Source organism: Ursus arctos, unplaced genomic scaffold (assembly GCF_023065955.2).
Source record: "Ursus arctos isolate Adak ecotype North America unplaced genomic scaffold, UrsArc2.0 scaffold_19, whole genome shotgun sequence".
NCBI classification, from domain to species: Eukaryota; Metazoa; Chordata; class Mammalia; order Carnivora; family Ursidae; genus Ursus; species Ursus arctos.
In genome coordinates, this window is record NW_026622863.1 from 53,466,932 (window position 1) to 53,489,745 (window position 22,814).

A 22,814-nucleotide genomic window follows, 5' to 3' on the forward strand; every position below is an offset into this window, starting at 1 on the left:
ATCAATAAATACGATATAACACATCAATAGACTGAAGTGTAAAATCCATACGATTATTCCAATAGAGGCAGAAAAAGCATTCGGCAAGACCCAACATCATTTCACAATAAAAACGCTCAACAAATTAGGTGTGAATGGAAAGTACGTCAACATAATGAAGGCCATACATGACAAGCCCACAGCTAACATCACGCTCGACCATGAAAAGCTAAAAGCTTTTCCTCTAAGATCAGGAGCAAGACAAGGATGCCCGCTTGCCCCCTTCTGTTCAGCATAGTACTGCAAGTGCCAGGCAGAGGCAAGAAAAAGAAAACAAAAGGGCATCCAAGTCAGGAAGAAGTCAAATTATCTCTGTTTGCAGATGACATTATCTCACAAATAGAAAACTCTAAAGACTCCACCAAAAATAATGTTAGACAAATTCACTTAAGGTGCAGAATACAAAATATATACACAAAAATCAGTCGTGTTCCTATACATTAACAATGAAATATCTGGAAAGGAAATTCCACAAACAATCTCATTTATAATTGCATCAGAAAGAATAAAACACGTGGGTATAAATTTCATCAAGGAGGTGAAAGATCTGTATGCTGAAAACTATATGACATTGATAAAAAAAAATGAAGACACAAATATATGAAAAGATCCCATGCTCTTGGATTGGAATACTCAATACTATTAAAATGTCCAAACTACCCAAAACAATCCATGGATTCTATGCAATCCCTATCACAATTCCAATGGCATTTTTCACAGAAATAGTACTAATAATCCTAAAATTTGTATGGAACCACAAAACACCCTGAATAGATAACACCATCTTGAGAAAAGAACAACAAAGTTGGAGGCAACACACTTCTCAATTTCAAGCTATATTATAAAGCTATGGCAATCAAAACAGTATGGTACTGGTGTAAAACCAGACACAGACCAATGGAACAGAATCAAGAGCCCAGAAATAAAGCCATGCATATAGGGTCAACTAGTAATTGAAAATGGAGCCAAGAACATACAACGGGGAAAGAATAATCTCTTCAATAAATGTTGGGAAAATCGGATACCCACATGCAAAGGAACGAAATTGGACTCTTATCTTACACCATCTGCAAAAATTAACTCTAAAGAGATCAAAGACTTAAATGTATTGCCTGAAACTGTAAAGTTCCAAGAAGAAAACATATGGGAAAGTCTCCTTCACATCAGTCTCGGCAATGATTTGGGGGGTATAACACCAAAAGCTCAGGCAACAAAGCAAAAACAAGCACATGGGACTATATTAAACTAAAAGACTTCTGTGCAGCAAAGGAAACAATCAACAAAACAAAAAGGCAGCCTACAGAATGGATGAAAACATTTGCAGATCGTAGGTCTGATAAGGATTAACGTCCAAAATATATAAAGAACTCCTACAACTCATAACGAAAAAATAAAAACAACAAACGGCGACAACAAAAAACTGAACCAAAAACCCCACTAAAACGGAGAAAGGCCCTAAGTAGACATTTTTCCAAAGAAGATGTGCAAATGGCCAAAAGATATGTGAAAAGATGCTCAGCATCACTATAAACGAGGGAAATGCTGACAAAACCACGAGATATATCACGCCTGATAAAATGATTATTATCAGAAAGACAAAACACAGCACAGGAGAAGGTGGAGAGAAGGGAACCCTGGTGGGAATGTAAGCTGGTACAGCCAGCATGGAAAATGGTATGGAGGCGCCTCAAAAAATTAAAACTAGAGCTGCTTTATGATCCAGCAATCCCATCGCTGGGTGCACAGCCAAAGGAAATGCAACCCGTATCTCGAAGATATTATCTGCACTCCCATCTTCATTGCAGCATTAGTCACAATTGCCACGATATGGAGACAATCTGAGTGCCCAACAGTGGACGAATGGATGAAGAAAATGTGGTTTATATACGATGGACTATTATTCAGCCTTTAGAAAGAAGGAATTCCTGCCATTTATAACACTACGGATGAACCAGATACAGAAAGGTAAATACTATATGATCTCACTTTCCTGTGGAATCTAAAGTGTTAAACTCATAAAACCAGAGAGTAGAACAGGGGTTGCCTGGGACTGGGGTTAGGGGAAATAGGGAGATTTTGGTCAAAGGGTACAAACTTTCAGTTACAAGATGAGTAAGCTCTGAGCAATCTAATGCACAGCATGGTGACTCTAGTCAAACACATAGATCCTTTCTCTTCCGTTTTGCAAAGGAGAAAAATGAGGTTTACGTGGGTTAACTAAATTAGTCAAAGCTGGGGCAGAAACCAGCGGTTGGAGTCAAGTCTCATTCCTAGCCCTGGACACCAAGCCATGTGGCCGAACTAATAATGATCTTTATTGAAAAGAACACCTGGGGGGAGGTGGTGTCGAAGCATTTCTTAATCTTAGCTGTCTCTCCTGTTTGTGACTACAGCTTTCTTGTGTTTTGTTGTTGTTGCTGTTTTGTTTTATTTTTTAAATCTTATCAGCTAATGGCTACCATAGACCTTGGACCCCCTGGAGACCCTCTGATATTCCTTTCCCGTCTCAGGATTGTGCTGGCTCTGACAGTCTCCTGGCCCTCAGCTACTGAAAGCTGGGAAAAAAGAGTGAGAATTTATGACTTCACTTCAGGGACAGGAAGACTGGGTTTCAGAGATTGGTAAGGATTTTATCGATGAAACAGAGCTGGTTGTTTTCAAAGGTGCATTTCTAGCTCTGCTTTGCATTTTTGATACGAGCCTACTGACTTGGTGAATTTGGGTGTCTGTCATTGTAACTCTAAGAAAGTGAGATGATGCGGATGATAGGGACAGGAGAGAGAAAATACAACACTCACCCCAAAGGGAATTAGGCTCCCTGGCTCCTTCCCGTCAAGTACATCTCCCAAAGCAGAAAGAAAAGCACTTGATCTGCCCTGCCCCCAGCACTAATAGGCTCTGGTGATCCAGGCAGTAAACATCACCGCTCCCATTGGCTGGGGCTGGCACATTACCATCCTATCATCTTCCTGCACTGCACAGCTTTGAAAGCATTTAGCATCCCAGGTCCCAGGTAATGGGCTACAAGGCTTCTTCCCCACAGGTGCTTTCAGTCTGAGAAGGAAATGCTTCCCTACCCCTGAGATTCAGAAGAACAAGCCACTACAGAAAATTACGGTTTTGGAGAACTTCCCAAACTCACAGAGGGCTGACACTGGAGACAGTCCCAGTGTGTTGCTTCCCGTTTGAAAACATCTAGAGAGATTTATCGGATGATCTTGGACACCTGTCCATCTCCCCTACCTGGAGTGTAATTTTACTGAGCAAAAGGAGGGTCTCAGTTTCACCAGGACCCAATCTGGGACCGAAAGCAACAGGCCCCATCAAAGAGAGACCCAGAGACAGAGCATGTAGGAAAATGACATAAATATACATGTTGGAAGTAGTTTTTCCAGTGAGTCTTTTGGGTGTTTTGATACACAATCAAGTCATTTGCACATATGGTTTTGTCTATTTCTTTCCAATTCTTACACCTTTCTCTAAGTGCTTCCTAATTTCCAGTTTAAGATTGCTAATTTAAACTTAAAATGGTTAGCTAAAATCTTTTTTTTTTTTTTTAAGATTTTATTTATTTATTTGACAGAGAGAGAGACAGCCAGCGAGAGAGGGAACACCAGCAGGGGGAGTGGGAGAGGAAGAAGCAGGCTCATAGCGGAGGAGCCTGATGTGGGGCTCGATCCCATAACGCCGGGATCACGCCCTGAGCCGAAGGCAGATGCTCAACCCCTGAGCTACCCAGGCGCCCCTGGTTAGCTAAAATCTTGATTTCAATCTGCTAATGCCGCCAAGACGATGTTAAGTAGCAGTGGCATTAAAACTGTCCCATCGTGTTCCTGACTTCAGCGGAAAAGCCCTCACATGTACGAGGGAATGCTGTCACAGGTGGTTTTCCTGGCACTGGGAGAAGAAATGGTCACTAGATGTGGTTGCCTCTGTGGTTTGATTTTAAGGCCTCATGGGCTCTTTCTCCCTCTTATCTTTCACCGTTCTACATGACCTCTCAGATGGTAGGACCGGTACGTCAACGGCCTTTGGCTGGAGTGGAAGATTCCATTCACGTCAGGATAGCACGGGTTTTAACTAGAAACCCACTTGTGACTCCCCTTTCCCAGCTGGTGATGATTTGGACCTGGAGAAGGTGTCAGAGATAATGTGTGACAGCTGGGTCCTGGGTTGTTTCTCCAGCTAGCTAGAGGGAGTCAGAAGGAAGCCATAAACTAGGAGCTTGGAGAGAGACCTGATAGGCTGAGGAGGGGCCGGAGGGCCAATCACAGGCAGGGGAGGGGGCGCAGCTGGCTACTTCTGGGAGGTTCTCTGAACTGGGGCATTTGGGAAGCTCCGTGGGATTAGCAGTCTGATCGGTAAGTGATGTCTCCTCTCTCTGTGGCTCCAAAACTTTCCTTCTCTAGCGTTCCTCTCCCTGTTGGATCTTGTGGGTGTGTTTTTTAACGATCTGCTTTATCGAGGTGTGGTTGACTAAAAAAACCCTGCACATACTTAACAAGTACGATTTTGTGAGCTTGGACAAAGGCGTACACTCCGAAAACAAGCCCACAATCAAGGTAGTAGATTATCCATAAGGTCCAAAAGCTGGTGCTGCTTGTGCGTACCCTCTTAGCAAAATTCTGAGTGCACCATGTACAACTGTTCACTGTATGTACTTCGCAGACCACAGCAAACCTCTAGAACTAATTCTTGCATAACTGCTGCTTGGCTATGGGATATACGTGCGACAGAATTTTACTCAGCCTTAAAAAAAAAAAAAAAAAAAAAAGAAAGAAATCCTGCCATTTGTGTGGCTGAACCTGGAGGATGTTACGCTGAGTGAAGGTAGCCAGCCCCGGAACAACAAACACTGCATGATTACACGTCTAAGAAGTATCTAAAAGAGTCAAACTTAGAGGCAGGGACTAGAATGGTGGTTTCCTGGGAGCTGGGCAGAGTTTGCTACTGGCACTTTCTTAATCAGCAGCAGGAGTCGGCTGCTGCTCTGTCCTCTGACTCGAAGCTTCTCGATTTCTAGACCCAGGAGATTGCATAGTTCTGGGAACACTTCCCGCCGGGTTCCTCCTCCAGTCTTGTATCTTCTCCCTCCAGGGCTTTTGCTCCTCTGGTTTTCACTGACCACTGTGCCCGTATCGGCTTCCACCCTCCTTGATTCAGTCTGATGGATTCTTCAAGCCTCCTGCAATTCCCTTTCCTCTCTCGCTTGCTTGTTCTATGGGCTGTGATCTCGTGGCACCTTGTAGGATCCCGTCTCAGACTCGGCACACTGTAATAGTAATTACAGTCGTTTCCCGTTATTCACGGATTCCTTATCTGTGAATTCATCTGCTCGCTAAAGTGTATTTCTAACTCCCCCTGCCGCCAAATCAATACTCGTGCTTTCTCCTGGTCCTTCTCGGACACGCACAGAACATGAAAGATTCGAGAAATGCTCCCAGCTGGGTTTGGACGAGCCAGTGCTCTGCCTTCTTGTTTTAGTTCTTATCCTCTATACAGATGTCCTTCTAGCTGGTCCGTTTGGTGACCTGTCTTTTGCATTTTTGTGCTTTTTCTTTTGAGATCCCAGGACTAGTTAATGTGTCCTGTGCGTACTGCTAACGTGCTGTTTGGTGTTCCTCCGCTCCAGGAGGCCGGTGCTGTGCCCTACAGAGAAACACCTGTGTTAGGTGTTTGTCCTTCAGGCCTGAGTAATAGTACTGTGGGCCCTGAGGTCAGTATAAAGGAATCAATGTGTCGAATAAGCTGTTCTAAACGGAGACACACATAAAACGAGGTTATGCATCGATGGGTTGACAAAAATGCTGTGACCAGATGCTTACTGGCTTTTAACCCTGTATTGGCTGCAGGAGCAATGGTTTAGTATTTGCTAATTCAGTGTTCCTGCTGGCTTGATAGGACGTAATGACTGCAAACGAGAACTGGCTGTACTCGCAGCAGCAGATGGTATGCGTTTAACAGGAGAGTTGGTAGAGAAGTGGATAAGACGCACGAAGGCTTTGCAAACATGGGTTTTCAGGGCTGGTCTGTAAGCTCATGCAATCTGCTCGGTCAAGGCTGTGTCGCCAGTTCTAGTGCAGCGGTCGCCGGCTCCTGGTAGTTGTTTGAGCTTGGCACAGCATCAAACTCCGTCAGACTTCCCACGATCTCTCCTCGTTAATACCTCATCGGGCTTTCCCCCAGGAGCTCCCAACCACTTTCAGTGCTGTCCTGTGAATTTGGGCTGCGGGGATTTTTTTTTAAATTTTTTATTTTTTGTAATAACTTTTTATTATGTTAGTCACCATACAGTATATCCTTAGTTTCTGATGTAATGTTCCATGATTCATTACTAGCGTATAACACCCAGTGCTCCATGCAATACGTGCCCTCCTTACTACCCATCACCGGTCTATCCCATTCCCCCACCCCCTCCCCTCTAAAGCCCTCAGTTTGTTTCCCAGAGTCCACAGTCTCTCGTGGTTCAATTAGCCAACTTATAGTACATTATTAGTTTCAGATGTAGTGATCAATTCATTAGTTGCCTATAATACCCAGTGTTATCTCATCACGTGCCCTCCTTAATGCCCAACACCCAATTATCCCATCCCCCACCCACCTCCCCTCCAGCAGCCCTCCATTTGTTTCCCAGAATCAAGAGTCTCTCACAGTTTGTCTCCCTCTCTGATTTCTTCCCATTCAGTTTTCCCTCCCTTCCTCTATGATCCTCTGCACTGTTTCTTATATTCCACATATGAGTGAAACCATATGATAATTACCTTTCTCGGCTTGACTTATTTCACTTAGCATAATACCCTCCAGTTCCATCCACGTCATCGCAAATGATAGGTATTCATCCCTTCCGATGGCTGAATGATATTCCATTGTATATATGAACCACATCTTCTTTACCCAGTCATCTGTCGATGGACCTCTTGGCTCCTTCCACAGTTTGGCTACTGTGGACATGGCTGCTATGAACATTGGGGTGCATATGGCCCTTCTCTTCACTACTTCGGTATCCTTGGTGTAAATACCCAGTAGGGCAATTGCTGGGTCATAGGGGCGCTATTTTTAACGTCTTGAGTAATTGCCATACTATTTTCCAGAGTGGCTGCACCAGCTTGCACTCCCACCAACAGTGTAAGAGGGTTCCCTTTTCTTTGCATTCTCGCCAATATTTGTTGTTTCCTGACTTGTTAATTAGCCATTCTGACTGGTGTGAGGTGGTATCTCATTGTGGTTTTGATTTGTATTTCCCTGTTGCTGAGTGATGTGGAACATTTTTTCATGTGTCTGTTGGCCATTTGGATGTCTTCTTTGCAGAAATGTCTGTTCACATCTTTTGCCCATTTCTTGACTGGATTCTTTGTTTTTTGAGTATTGAGTTTGATAAGTTCTTTATAGATCTTGGATATCAGCCCTTTATCTGTTATGTCATTTGCAAATATCCTCTCCCAGTCCGTAGGTTGGCTTTTCCTTTTGTAGACTGTTTCCTTTGCTGTGCAGAAGCTTTTTATCTTGATGAAGTCCCAGTAGTTCATTTTTGCTTTTGTTTGGGATGGGTTTTAATAGCTCTCTGTTCTGAAGGATGTCCTTGTCAGAGAGGCAAGTCTGCAGACCAGTAGCCTCAAGCCTCTCCTGTGCTGCCCTCAGTGCTCCCTGGGACTTGAGATGACCGGTGTCCTGGCTGGGCCAAGCTCTGAGGGGAATAGCAGATCTTTTTTTTTTTTTTTTGTCATAAATATTGTGTATAAACTTTGAGATATTTTGGGGTTTATTTGTAAGATTGACAAAATTGAACTAGAGATATTTTTAAGTAGATAATCCTTTTACTTTCTTTGATACCTCATCATTTTTCATTGCTTGGATTTGTGACCACTCTTCTGTCTACTGGCATTTTTTGGACATGTGAATGGTAATGTTGAATGTGTACAATTCAATGCATTTGGGGGATGGGTATACACCTGTGAAATGATCACCACTGTCAAGGCCATAAACCTATCCATTCCTGCCCAAAGCTTCCTCCCATCCTCTTTCTTACTATTTTTGTGATAAGAACACTTAAGATTTACCCTCTTAGCATATTGTAAGCACAAAATACAGTATTGTTCATCATAGGTCCTACGCTGTACACTAGCTCTCCAGAATTTCTTCATCCAGGGTGACTACCACTTTGTATCCTTCAGTCATAACCCCTCTTTCCCCCTCCCCCAGCCCCTGGAGATCACCAGTCTACTCTCTTCTTCTGTGAGGTTCACGGTTTCAGATTCCACGTATAAGTGAGGCCACTCAGTATTTGTCTTTCTGTGTCTGGATTATTGCACTTACTGTAAGGTTCTCCAGGTTCACAAATGGCAGGCTTTCCTTTTTTTAAGGCTGGGTAATATTGCTGTGTGTGTGTGGCTGTGGCTGTGGCTGTGCATGTGTGTGGCTGTGGCTGTGCATGTGTGTGGCTGTGGCTGTGGCTGTGGCTGTGTGTGTGGCTGTGTGTGTGGCTGTGTGTGTGGCTGTGTGTGTGGCTGTGTGTGTGGCTGTGTGTGTGGCTGTGTGTGTGGCTGTGTGTGTGGCTGTGCCTGTGCGTGTGTGTGGCTGTGGCTGTGCGTGTGTGTGGCTGTGGCTGTGCGTGTGTGTGGCTGTGGCTGTGCGTGTGTGTGGCTGTGCGTGTGTGTGGCTGTGCGTGTGTGTGGCTGTGCGTGTGTGTGGCTGTGCGTGTGTGTGTGGCTGTGCGTGTGTGTGTGGCTGTGGCTGTGCGTGTGTGTGTGGCTGTGGCTGTGCGTGTGTGTGTGGCTGTGGCTGTGCGTGTGTGTGTGGCTGTGGCTGTGCGTGTGTGTGTGGCTGTGGCTGTGCGTGTGTGTGGCTGTGCGTGTGTGTGGCTGTGCGTGTGTGTGTGGCTGTGCGTGTGTGTGTGGCTGTGGCTGTGCGTGTGTGTGTGGCTGTGGCTGTGCGTGTGTGTGTGGCTGTGGCTGTGCGTGTGTGTGTGGCTGTGGCTGTGTGTGTGTGTGTAGATCTCCTGTTCCCTCCCCTTCCTCCTGATCACTGAGCTTAGGGACATTGCACATCCCAGGGGTTGTCCTCTGGTTGAGGGATGAAGGCAAACTTTGAGCAGAGCCAAGGGTCCTTGAGGTTTGCTGCTCAGGGTGTTCCAAGGAGAGGTAGAGACAGACTCAGAAAGTGTTTGTTTGTTTTAAAGATTTGGCTATTTGATAGAGAGTGTGAGCACAAGCAGGGGAAGCAGGAGCAGACGCAGGAGGCAGAGGGAGAAGCAGACTCCCCACTGAGCAGGGAGCCCGATGCAGGCTCGATCCCAGGACCCTGAGATCACGACCTGAGCCGAAGGCAGGTGCTTAACAGACTGAGCCACCCAGGTGCTCCTAGACTCAGAACTTCTTAACGGGTTTCTTTTTTGCATCTAGGAAATGAACCACTGGTGGGGACCGAGGTTTTGGGTAATCAAGTGGCTTCTGTTTCTGATGTTCCATTTGCTTCCAGCTCCTTTGTGCTCGGGGGGCAGATATTTGAGCAACAAAGAGCCCTTCACTTAGACTTGGGAGCACCTTCAGTCTACATGGGAAACAGATGAAAATATTGTCAGTGGGCCCCACCCCAGACTGATTATATCCACATTCCTAAGGATGTGGGGGCAGAGCAGACCTAAATCTTGTCTTTTTAAAGCTGCTCACCTGATTCTAAACAGCCCTGATGCACATCAGAAAGACCTAGGCTTTCCTACATACAATGGAATATTCCTCAGCCACCAGAAAGGATAAATACCTACCATTTGCATCAACACGGACGGGACTGGAGGGGATTATGCTAAGGGAAGTAAGTCAAGCAGAGAAAGACAACTGTCCTATGGTTTCACTCATGTGGAACATAAGGAATAGCACAGAAGACTGTAGGGGAAGAGAGGGAAAACTGAATGGGAAGAGATCAGAGACGGAGACGAACCATGAGAGACCCTGCGCTCTGGGAAACAACCTGAGGGTTGCGGAAAAGGTGGGTGGGGGATGGGGTGACTGGCTGACGGGCATGAAGGGCGTGGTGTGATGAGCACTGGCTGTGATACGCAACTAATGAATCGCTGAACGCTACATCCACAACTAGAGGTGTACTATGTGTTGGCTAATTGAACTTAATAAAAGAAAATCAAGTGTGATTTCCATGCCCTTTTGTTGGCACGTTCTTACTCTGGGGACATTTCTTCAGCCTGAGACAGAACCTCGTCCTTACCCCACACACTCTACTTTTCCGCTAATGCATCTTAAATGCTTTCTTCTTCATCAAACTTTTTTCATAGTTTTTTTTTTTAATTGAGCTGAAATTCACACAACATACAACCATTTCAATGTGCACATTTCGGGGGTGCTTAGTACATACACAGCCTTGTGCAATCATCCCCTTTAATTCCCTAAACACCTTCATCACCCCAAAGGAAACGTGAACCCGTTAGGCGGTCACCCCACCTTCTCCCACCCTGCAGCCCCTGGCAGCCACCCACCTGCTTTCTGTCTCTATGGGATTACCTAATCTGTGCATTTCGTATACGTGGAAGCATGCAACATGGAGCCTTGCGTGTCCGGCTTCTTTCACTGAGCACAGTGTTTGAGACTGATCCACACGGTAGCAGGGATCTGAACCTGCCGCCTTCTATTTTATGACTGAATAATAGTCCACCGTGTGGATACATCACCTTTCATGCCCTCACGTGTCGATGGACGGTGCTCCGCCGTCTGTGTTTTGTGAGCCGTGCTGCTCGGAATGTATGTGTACGAGCGTTTGCTCATCTGTCCTCAGCTCTTTGGGCGTGGACACCCAGGAGTGCAACGGCTGGACTAGAGGCTGACTGCCGACTTCTTCTTGACTCTTGAGGCTAAGCTAGGTTGAATACTCTTCCCCTTGTGTTAACCGCTGTTCAATAAATACTTGGGTGCCCGCAGTGTGTTGGGCGGTGTTGGAATAAAATGGTGAGCGGGACCAAACCTTGGTGTCCTCCTTGTTAGACTGGAGAGCTTGCAGCAGGGCTGGGTTGTTGTTGTTTTTTTTTTCCATAACTGTCATGAGGTAGGCACTCAAATATTAGGCAGAACCTTATGAACTTTCTGTCCGTGTGGCTATGAAATTGCGGGAATCTTGGCAGTCTGTTCCTGCTCCAGCCTGGGAGATATTGAAGTAATTCTGCAAGGCAAGGCTCAGATGCACAAGGCTGTCGCTGACTCATTGTGCGGGTCTTAGCACAGTGATCTTGCACTTCTTGCAATCTTGGATTTCCTTGGTTCTTCTTTGTGGAAATGTAACCTGCGTAAGGCATGGATGTCTTTTTTTTTTTTTTTTTTAGGTTTTTGTTTAAATTTGGGTTAACACAATGTAATGTTAGTTTCAGGTGTACAGTTTAGTGATTCACAACACTTATTTCACCCAGTGCTCATCACAAGTAAACCACAGACATCCGTAATTATACAGTGTTGGGGGAAATAATTAACGACAAAAGCTCCTGCCAACCCAGAAAACCTCTGCACAAAATTAAGAGAAAGTTTTATTTATTTTTTTAAAGATTTTTTATTTATTTATTCGACAGAGATAGAGACAGCCAGCGAGAGAGGGAACACAAGCAGAGGGAGTGGGAGAGGAAGAAGCAGGCTCATAGCAGAAGAGCCTGATGTGGGGCTCGATCCCAGATCGCCGGGATCACGCCCTGAGCCGAAGGCAGACGCTTAACCGCTGTGTCACCCAGGCGCCCCTTGAGAAAGTTTTATTCTTGAATAAGCATGAAGCCGGACTGCAAAGTGCGTCACAGGCAATCCGCTGAAGAGAACACAAAGGCAGATAGAAATTTGGCCCTTCTCTTAAAGCCGGAAGATACAGCAAGTTACATGCGTGTTCTCAAGATACATGATACCTGGTCTTAAAGTACAAGGACTTGTATGAGAGTTGACGGCAACATCTGATACGTGCATTTCATCCTAAATTTACCTGGTAATTGGGGTGACCATTTGTGTGAGCTAATGGTCTTTCCCCCAAAAAGTAATGAAACTTAGAGCTCCTCTAGGGTAGGCAGGTAATCACGGCATGGAACCAGGACCTAAAGCATCCTGGAGACCAAGGGATGGGGTGCTATCTCCCCTGGCATTTACGGCTCAGGGGTGGTAACACCAGCAAGAGGCGATGCAGACTTCTCAGGTATTTCTGTGCATCTCAAAGGGGGCAGAGAAAGAATTTATAATGAGAAGTTTGCTAAAGAAATGTCTTAAGGAAAGGAAGGGGCAGCCACTTGTCTACTTCCTGGTTCTAGGATTTTACTTTTTTTTTTTTAATTTAAGATTACACACATAAGTGATACCATGCAGTATTTGTCTCTGTGTGGCTTATTTCACTTAGCAAAATGTCATCCAGGCTCATCCACGTGGCAGGGGATTGGAAGATGGAGGAGATAGGGAGAGGTTGGTGAGAGGGTACCACTTTTGGCTATAAGATGCGTAAGATCTGAGGATCTAATGTAACACATGGGGACTATACTTGATAACACTGTAGTGTATAATTGAAATTTGCTGGGTGGAACTTGAATGTTTTCACGTGTGCATATAATCGAGGTGATGATGTGGTAATTCACTCGATGAGGGGGAACCCTTCACAATGTATACATTTATCAAATCACCACAACCTACTCCTTTAAGTATCTTACAGTTTTGTCAATTATACCTCGATAAGATGGAAATTTTAAAATGAGGAAAATCCGGGGCGCTTGGGTGGCACATTGGTTAAGCGTCTGCCTTCGGTTCAGGGCGTGATCCCGGCGTTCTGGGATCGAGCCCCACATCAGGCTCCTATGAACCTGCTTCTTCCGCTCCCACTCCCCCTGCTTGTGTTCCCTCTCTCGCTGGCAGTCTCTATCTCTGTCAAATAAATAAATAAAATCTTTAAAATAAATAAATAAATAAATAAATAAATAAATAAATAAATAAATAAAAATGAGGAAAATCCTTTCCCCCTTTTACACCAGTGAGAAAAATTGTTAACTTTTTAAAAATTTAAATTCAGTGAGCCAACATAGTACATCGTTAGTTTTTGATGTAGTGTTCAACGATTCATTAGTTGTATATCACACCCAGTGCCCATGACATCCTGTCTTCTTTATCCATTCATCTGTTGGCGGACATCTCTGCTCTCTGTTAACTTTTTTTTATTTTTTTTTATTATGTTAGTCACCATACAGTACGTCCCTGGTTTTTGATGTAAAGTTCGATGATTCATTAGTTGCATGTAACACCCAGTGCACCATGCAATACGTGCCCACCTTACTACCCATCACCAGTCCATCCCATTCCCCCACCTCCCTCCCCTCTGAAGCCCTCAGTTTGTTTCTCAGAGTCCATAGTCTCTCATGCTTCATTCCCCCTTCTGATTACCCCCTCTTTCTTTATCCCTTTCTTCCCCTACAGATCTTCCTAGTTCTTATGAGAAACCATATGATAATTGTCTTTCTCTGCTTGACTTGTTTCACTCATTTGTTCAGACTTGTCCTGATAGCAGCTTAAGGCCTTCTGCATACAGTGCAATGCACCCTCTCCCTATTCGACCCTGAATATTTCCAGTGCTCTAGAATGCCTCCCAGTGCCCCTCCCAGGATCCCCCAGAACTAACCACGATTCTAAGTTGTATCGTGGTGGGTTAATTTCTGAGCTTCATATAAAGACGTTATGCAGTGTGTACCTGTTGTGATCTGTTCTCTTCTGCTCGACTAATGATCGTGAGGTTGATTCGCGCTCTTGTATGTGTCGGTTGGTGGGTTTTATCTTTATTTCTGTATAGAATGCCATTGTATGGATGGGACACATTTCCACATTGGTGGAAGTTTGGCTTCCTCCCCGTGTTTGACTGTCACCAGCTAGAGTTGCCGTAAACACTCTTGTCCGTGTGTTTTGGACACGTACCTGGGAGGGGAACTGTGGGATCTGTGCCCTTGTAGCTCTAGGATTTGCTGCCAGGGGGCGGTGCACAGAGGCTGTATCTTCTCACACTCGTGCGGGGGAGGCGTGCTTATTCTGGTTGCACACCAGTGACGGCACTGCATGTTGGCCCTGAAATTCCAGCTCCTCCGGGTCGGGGTAGAATTCTTTTCTTGTGGCTCTAACGGGAATTTTCTGAGGAGTCCCCTTCATGGGCCATTTGCATAACCTCATGTGTGAGATGCCTCTTGAAGTGTTCTTTGTTTGTTTCAATAAAACTTTATTTACAAGTGTTCTGACCATTAGTAAAATTAGGATGTTTGTATCACAGTTGTTGGGGGTAGTGTTCTATATTTATACCTCAGTTAGGTCGAGCTGGTTAACGATGTGGTTCCAATGTTCTGTATCTTGTACTTTTTCCTGCCTGTTCCCTTAAGCCTTTAATCTCCAGTTCACCATCTTTTTATTTCTATTTTTGCTTTACGTAATTTGAAGCTATGCTACTAGGTACATAAAAATTTAGAGCTTCTCTATCTTCCTGCCGGACCGGTCCTATTATAAAATGTCCTCCGTGTTTCGTGACAAATTTGCCTTTAAATGTACTTAGGTAATGTTACAGCTATACTTGTTCTGATTAGGGTGTGAACACTGCATTTTTTTTTCATATTAACTTTAAATGTTCTATGCTTTGATACCTGTCATCTGCCTTTCACTTTTTTTTTTTAAGATTTTATTTTATTTATTCAACAGAGATAGAGACAGCCAGTGAGAGAGGGAACACAGCAGGGGAGTGGGAGAGGAAGAAGCAGGCCCATAGCGGAGGAGCCTGACGTGGGGCTCGATCCCAGAACGCCGGGATCACGCCCTGAGCCGAAGGCAGACGCTTAACCGCTGTGCCACCCAGGCGCCCCTGCCTTTCACCTTTTAATCCAGTTTGACAGTTTTCTTGAGTTAGTACTTATCCCATTTATGTTTCTATGATTGCCAACACCTCGGGGTTTTGCTATGCCCTCTCGCTCTTTGTTTTCTGTGTTTTTATTCTTGTCATTTTCCGAAGGAATTAAGTATTTTCTGTAAGTTACACATTCTCTTGTTACCGTGGTTACTGTAGAGGGTTCAGTATTTATCTCTGACAGGTGGTCTGCCTGAGATGATGTCATGAGGGGTCAACACGAGAATCAGGGAGCAGCTGAGCTTTCTTCCTCTCATCCTGTGTCACCGCCTCTGTTTTACCCCATATGTTAGTGTCTTAATATATGAATAAATAAATATTTATGTATTTTGTTTATTTTATTTATATTTTATTATATATATATTTTATATATATTTTATTTATTATATATTTTAATATAATACAACATATTATTAAGGTTTAATATTCTTGCATGGTCATCCCCACATTGACCATTTCTGTGTCTCTCTTTATGTTCTGTCATATTTTTGTCTGAAAAAGTTTTTAGGTAGTTTTTCGTGGGGTGTGTGTGTGTGTGTGTGTATTTGCTGGCAATGAATTCTGTCTGCTTTAAAAAATCTTTTTTGAAATTTCCAGCTTTATTGAGGCAAGATGGACAAATATTGTATATATTTAAGTTGTAGGTGATTCTTCTTAAAGATGTACAACATGGTGATTTAATGCACATGTTCATTGTGAAATGATCCCCACAATCAAGCTAGTTAATACACCCACCTCACATGGTTACCTTTTCCGTGTGTGGTGAGGACACTTGAGATCTACTTTCTTGGTGAATTTCAAGTACGCACTACTAACCATGGTTGCCATGCTGTACGCTAGGTCCCCGGAACTATTCGTCATGTAACCGAGAGCTAGTAACTTTAGACCCACAGCTCACCAGCCCCTGGCAACTCAGTGTTTGATTGAATAAAAACTTTAAAAATGAAGATAAAATAAAGATGTTTCCAAAGTCCAGTTAACATACAGTGTGACATTTGTTTCAGGTGTGCAGTATAGCGATTCCACACTTCATGCAACACCTGGTGTTCATCACAAGTTCCGTCCTTAACACCCGTCACCTGTTGCCCCCCAACATCCCCTCTGGTAACCATCAGTCTGTTCTCAATAGTTAAGATTCTGTATTTGTCCTTCATTTTTAAAGGACATTTTTACTGGACATGTAACCTAGGTGGGCAGGGTGTTATTTTTCTTTATAGCAATTTAACGATGGCATTTCATTGTCACTTTTATTCAGTCGAGATGACTGACACACTGTGTGTCACTGGTGTCTTAGAGAATGCAACGAGGGTGACCGATCGTAGTGGAGAATGAGTGTTCAGTATTGCTCTTTCCTCTCGGTGTGCCAGCTCCAGCTCTAGGCTCCGGTGGGGCACCCAGAGCAGACACCGTCTCTGTCCCAAGGGAGTTTACATTCTTGCGCCGGAGAGAGAGAGAGAGAGAGCGTGTGAGAGAGACACGTGTACAAACACAGAGAGCAGGAAGTGGTACTGGGAGAAAGTAGAAAAAGTGTGTAGATTTGTTTCGGAGGAGCTGAAATCCTGGCTCACGGTTTCAACTCTCTTCTCTACAGGTTCCGTTCTGTGGGTGTAGGAGTTCCTGGGCGAAGCTGGGAGTCTTGAGTGTTGGGCAAGATGAGCTCCTGCGAGAATGTCTATTTCGACAACGGTCCCTATGATAAGCTGCTGTCTTACCTCATGGGTCTGGATCGGTCTCAGCTGGAGGAATTCAAGCTGTGCCTCCAGGCCCCAGAGCTGCTGCTGGAGAACTTCCAGAAGATCCCCTGGGCAAACTTGAAAGCCAGTGATCCCATTAATCTGTTAAGTTTGTTGAGTGAATACTTCTCAGAAAAGCAGATATGGGAAGTGACCCTCAGCATCTTCGAGAACATGAATCTGACTCCATTGTGTGTGGAAGTTAGAGCAAGGCTGAACGGTGAGTGGGTTCACGGGAGGGAGGGACGGACGGACGGACGGACGGATGGGAGGGAGGGACAGACGAGCATGTGCCTGGTGCTCATGGGAACAAGGAGATTGTTGCTGGATTTTTATGGGGGCCTACCCAATTCCTAGCTACCCCTATGAAAGAATCTCCCTGCTGGGCTATGAAAGTTTCAGGTAGCGGTGGAAAGGCTACAAAGATCCGGAGCTCTAGCCTGGGGGGGGGGTAGGGGAACGGTGATTCCCACAGTTGTGTGGAGAGGTACACTCAGTTGTGTTGCAAACCTTCTTTTGAAAATACAGCTCTCCTCCTGGAGGGGAGTGGATGGGGGGACGGGGTAACTGGGCACTAAGGAGGGCACATGATGTGATGAATGCTGGGTGTTATTCACAAGTGATAACTTATTGAACACTACATCTGAAACTAATGATGTACTAGAAGCCGGCTAGCTGAATTTACATTAAGAGAAAAAAAGAAGGGGGGGGTAATCAGAAGGGGGAATGAAGCATGAGAGACTATGGACTCTGGGAAACAAACTGAGGTCTTCAGAGGGGAGGGGGTGGGGGAATGGGATAGACTGATGATGGGTAGTAAGGAGGGTACGTATTGCATGGTGCACTGGGTGTTATACACAACTAATGAATCATCGAACTTTGCATCAGAAACCAGGGATGTACTGTATGGTGACTAACATAATATAATAAAAAATTATTATTAAAAAAAAAAAAAGAAAATACAGATTTCTTCCAATGCAGCTGCAGTATGAGGGAGCTATTTGAGTATAACCGGAATTTCATGTTTGCTTATACAGGATCCGTTTTCCTACAAGGGAAACACTAGGTAAATGCCAACAAAACAAAACAAGAACACTGCACCCAGCTGAGCCAGGCCGTGAAGGAAAATACAGCATGTACACACGCATACACACGCCTCAAACATCTACCCCTACCCTAGCACGAGCCACGCCCACCCAGAACTTACTGTCTGATTTTATTTTTATTTTTTTATAATAATTTTTTATTGTTATGTTAGTCACCATACAGTACATCCCTGGTTTCTGATGTAAAGCTCGATGATTCATTAGTTGCATATAACACCCAGTGCACCATGCAGTACGTGCCCTCCTTACTACCCATCACCGGTCTATCCCATTCCCCACCCCTCTCCCCTCTGAAGCCCTCAGTTTGTTTCCCAGAGTCCACAGTCTCTCGTGGTTCATTCCCCCTTCTGTTTACTGTCTGATTTTAGGTGGCTCTTTCCACTTCCCATAACCTTCCCACACCCTCAAGGAAACGTCAGGCTTCCCCCCCCCCCAAGGTCAAGTGCGTGCTGTGTCCGTAGTCTCAGGCGGTAGCTTGCTCACTGCCTGCTGTGCTGTCGGACCGTGTGGTCTTGAGCGTAGCGCCGATGTGTTGCATAACCAGTTAGCAAGTGTGGAACTGTGCGATTATTTTTGTTTCTATCATTTTCCCGAAGGTATCGCTGATCCCATTTTCCTACAAAATAAAAACCCACGTGGTTTTATCTAGTTTTCTCTCTGCAGCGAGCCTTGGAGGGCCACTGGAGGGCAGAACCAGCTGTCTCTGAGACCCGTGCAAAATGCTCTAACTTTTGCTGGTACCTGTTAGGAGCCGGGCCTTGATCCCAATGCCTCCTGTGAATTTGGACTTAGGACCTCCTTCTGAGTGAAGACTGTTTTCCAGTTTTGTAGACAAGGAAACTGGGCCCAGAGCTCAAGTGAGTTGCCCAAGGTCACAGAGCTGGTGACTTGAACCCAAGTAGTGGGTCTTCAGAGGCTCTGTACTTGACCGTATATGGCATCTCTTGCCCCAAAATGAAGGCATGAGTTCTAAGCAGTAGGGGTGGGCGCTGGCCACATGAGAGCTCCCACCCTGGAGACTCTGAGTCCTGGAATTGCAGGCTCTGTGTATCTCCTGGCAGGCAGGAGGCTGGGTAGGGACTCGATTTCCCTGTCCACCCCCCCCACCCTTCCTCTGTTCCCTTCCCCCCCTCGTCCCCCTTCATTTGAAACCCCTCCTTTTCTCTTGTGTAGAACAGGCAGGTATTGAGCGGAGAGCTGGAGAATGGAGCCTAGAATCCTTAAATCCTGTTTTAGACTGGTGATCCCAGAGAGAGGCGTTTGCATGGAGGAAAATGCCATTAAAGGAAGAACCTCCTTTCTGGCCGCCGGTCCTGTACGAAGCCGCAGAGCCAGACGTGGCACACTGAAGGAGCCCGTTCTTCTGGTCCTTATTTGGTTCCCACTTGGCCTTCTGAGGGGGCGTGGCACGTGAGGATACCTCGTCAGGGGGAAAAGCCCTAGACCACATCATCTCCCTGGCGATGTGCGTGATGACGTAAAGGTCCAGGGGTCAGGACAGCTTCTACTTCCCCCTTGGTTCCATCTCCTAGGAAATGTGGCACGACGAGAGTCTCTGTGCTTGAACGATGCTGTGTTGTGGGTATGTGAATGCCTGTGTGTCTGCGGGCACATGTCTGCTATCTTTGGGGGGCCCTGGGTTTAGGAGCTCAGGTTTGGTGTCAGAGTGCCCGGATTCAAAGCCTGGTCTGCTTAACCAGCTGTAACCGTGAGCAAATGACTCACACTGGGCCCCTGTTCTCTCTCCTTGAAAACCCGGCCATCTGTACCTACGTCTGAGTTTCTAGGAGGAAATGTTTAGATGCTGGGGAAGTTCTCACACATTCGTTTATCTTCGGGGTGGGTTTTTCTGGATTCCAGCTGCTAGTTTGAGACGATGCCAGATGGGCAGTATCAGAACTGGGAATGTCTTTGTCATTTCATGGCACATACCTTCCACCCTACCCAAGACTATTTCAACAGATTTTGGGTTGGCGAATCTGTCATTCAACAGGCTTTCCTAGGCAGACAAAGGGAAGTCAGAATTGGGATTTTTTTTTTTTAAAGGAATTGGACTTAAATTCTAGGTTGTTGTGTTGGCTCTTTTCGTAGGTGGCCCCAGCTGGATCTAGAGCCTTGAGAGTAATGTACATAAGTATGGATTGTGGCAGCGAGGCTATAGTCTGGAGGGATTGCATCACCGGGTTAATGTGCCACAGAGGAATGCAGTGTGTCGTGCAGCTGATAAACGGAGCCAGGGATGAGGGATGATCTTAGCTCACTGCGCCATGCTCATAAGATTTCCCATTCAGGGAGAGCTGACCTAACCCCGGACAGACCCCACAGGTAGGCTCTGTGGGTCTCCACAGAACTGGTGGTTTTTTTGGCCAAGCTCGCCATAGTGGAGAATGACAGGTGGTAGTTCTTCAAAGGACCGTGGGGCATGAGGAGGAAGCCCGGGACCCAGCTGGCTACCCAGATCGAGTCCTGCGAACCTTGACAACCAGTGGACTTAGAAATGTTAGAGCCACGTCTCCGTTAGAGCTGTTATCCCTTACGGGGCATTAGCTCACAGCCGCTGAGCCTCGGGTAGTGGAATAGGAGTTTCTGCTGCGTGAGTTCGACTTGGAAGGGGCGCTTTAGCTCATGAGGAACGGGGCATTCAGAGAGGTTTTGTGAAATTACATAGAGCGAGGCTCAAGTTAGAACCCAGTTCTTGGTGCTTTTATTCCTATGGTATTCTGGTATCCAGAAACAGTAGAGTGGTTTCTATGCACTGGGCGTTGTTCTGCATCCTTGGGGCAAGTGAGCCAACAGAGGCTAGCCATTTGTGTCCCTCGTTCAGTGGGGTGAAGAGAGGTACTGAACGTAAGAAATACGTACACTACATGGTGTGTTAGGAGGTGGCAAACGCAATGGAGAGAGAGAAAGGTGAATGGGGAGAGTCTCGGGGGTGCTGTAGGGATCAGGGACAGTACTAATCAGGACTGCCCAGCACCGTCGAGCTAAAATTTGAGCCAAGACTTGGAGGTGAGGCAGTGAGCCCTGTGCGTGTGGGCAGAGAGCGCTCCTGACAGGGGTGCCTGGGTCCAAAGTACTGCAGCTGATGGAGCTGGAGGATGGGATTCCTTTGTCTGTTCAGTCTCCAGCTTGCCAGCAATACTTGGCTCTGCGGAGAGCATCCATCACTGGCCGTTTTCAGCGTGGGTATCTCACTATCCCCCTGTCACTGTTTGTTTCAGAAATGGCACAGTCATGGGAACCCCAAGATCCAAACCAAGAAGCAGCAGAGATGCCAGAAGAAGAAGGAGGTTCGTATCCTCCTTTATGGTGCTCATGGCTAACTTGCTTGATGGGGCATCCATTTATTGGGTCTGTAACTGCCACCACCTCTGAAATGTCCTTCTATTTATAGCTTGTAGGAAATGATACCATTCCCGACCTGTTCTTGCACTGCTGCTCGCTGAATAATAAGTTGCTGTAAACTGGATAGTTTCTCTGACTCCATTCTCTGTTCTTAGATACCAGTGTCTGTTTCTGGACTTTGTAATTTTGTTGCGTTAATAGGTAACGGCATTTTCTTTTTGTACCAGTTGACGGAGATTTTCGTGTTGACAAAGTAATACATGCAGCTATGGAATGGGTTTGGTTTTAAATATATGTGCTGGTGTTATAATCCAGAATGAATCACGGAAACCTAAAACTTGTAGTGAAAAACGTCGATCCATTGCTCAACCCTTGAGTTCTATTCCGTAGAAGCAACTATATGCCACCCTTGGCTGCCACTTTCACTATCTCTGTGCTCAAAAGGGATTAATATCCACAACGACCTCTTGGTTTTTCAATCCATTATCAGGGAAGCTAAATACCTCTCCAATTATTTTCGTGGCGCAATCAGCACTCAGTGTCATGGATATAAATCAGTGCTGAGCCACATGATACATCAGGAATATATGCTATTCTTTTTTCCCTAGGGCTGCCATGATAAATTTCCACAAACTGGCCGAAATAACAGACATTTACTCCCTCACCGTTCTGGATTAGTCCAAAATGAAGGTGTCAGCAGGGTCATGCTTCCTCCTGGGGTCCGCGGGGAGCCTCATCCTTGTTTATCCGGCTTCTGGTGGCATTCCTGGGTTTGTGGCCACATCCCTCCAACTTCGGCCTCTGTAGCCACATGGCCATCTCCTGTTGTGGGTCAGAACTCTGTCTGTTGGGAGAATACATTTGACTCCAGGACAATTCCTCTCCTCAAGGTCCTTACATTTGCTGCACAAGGTTCCGGGCATGAGGATGTGGGCATATCTATTTGGGGGGGGGGGTCACTGTTCAGCTCACTACACATGCCTCCTTGGGGGAATCATTGCCTGTTTTTGAGTTAACAATTCCTTTTTAAACTTTCCATGCAATTATCCTCTCCAAATTCTTTGAGAAGTATAATGTCATCGGGTATAACAAGGAATCCATCCGCTCCCTCGTCACTATTTCTAGATAGTTACCTGGAGCTGCACATCCTTCCCGAGTCGGTATCAGTTGCCACGTATTTCCCATCCCAGGACTTGATTTAATCTCAAATTCCGTTTTCTGCTCTCAGATGTCCCCTCTTTGCCTAGCTTCTACGTCCGTCTGTCTTTCTCACCACTGCTTCCGGGGACCCATTTTGTGATAACTTAGAAAAGTCAGTATGAGGAAATCTGTTTGAGAGCTTGCTGGTAATTTCCCTAGTGCACCGGTGTTGAATGGCTTGGGTGTAATTGTCCAGTTTGAGAAACCTTCTCCCTCAGTGTTTCTGGTGTTCCAATGTCCTCTAGGGCCCGGTGTTGATGAATGTTGATAACTTGTGATTTTTAAAAAATATTTATTTATTTATTTATAATTTTATTTTGTTGTATTAGTCACCATAGAGTACATCCCCAGTTTTTGATGCAGTGTTCCATGATTCATTATTTGCATATAACACCCAGTGCTCCATGCAATACGTGCCCTCCTTACTACCCATCACCAGCCTATCCCATTCCCCCACCCCCTCCCCTCTGAAGCCCTCAGTTTGTTTCCCAGAGTCCACAGTCTCTCATGC

General features: G+C 45.5%; 1 protein-coding gene across 1 annotated transcript in view; it reads left to right on the forward strand.

Moving 5' to 3' along the window:
- Nucleotides 1-16,515: 16,515 nt before the first annotated feature.
- Nucleotides 16,516-22,814, forward strand: part of NLRP13 (NLR family pyrin domain containing 13) — a 44,178-nt gene continuing 37,879 nt past the window's right edge. The window contains exons 1-2 of the mRNA XM_057314563.1: nucleotides 16,516-16,872; nucleotides 20,980-21,048. Of these exons, the coding sequence (XP_057170546.1) occupies nucleotides 16,572-16,872; nucleotides 20,980-21,048 (370 nt within the window). The 5' untranslated portion in view covers nucleotides 16,516-16,571. The remainder of the gene's footprint in view (nucleotides 16,873-20,979; nucleotides 21,049-22,814) is intronic.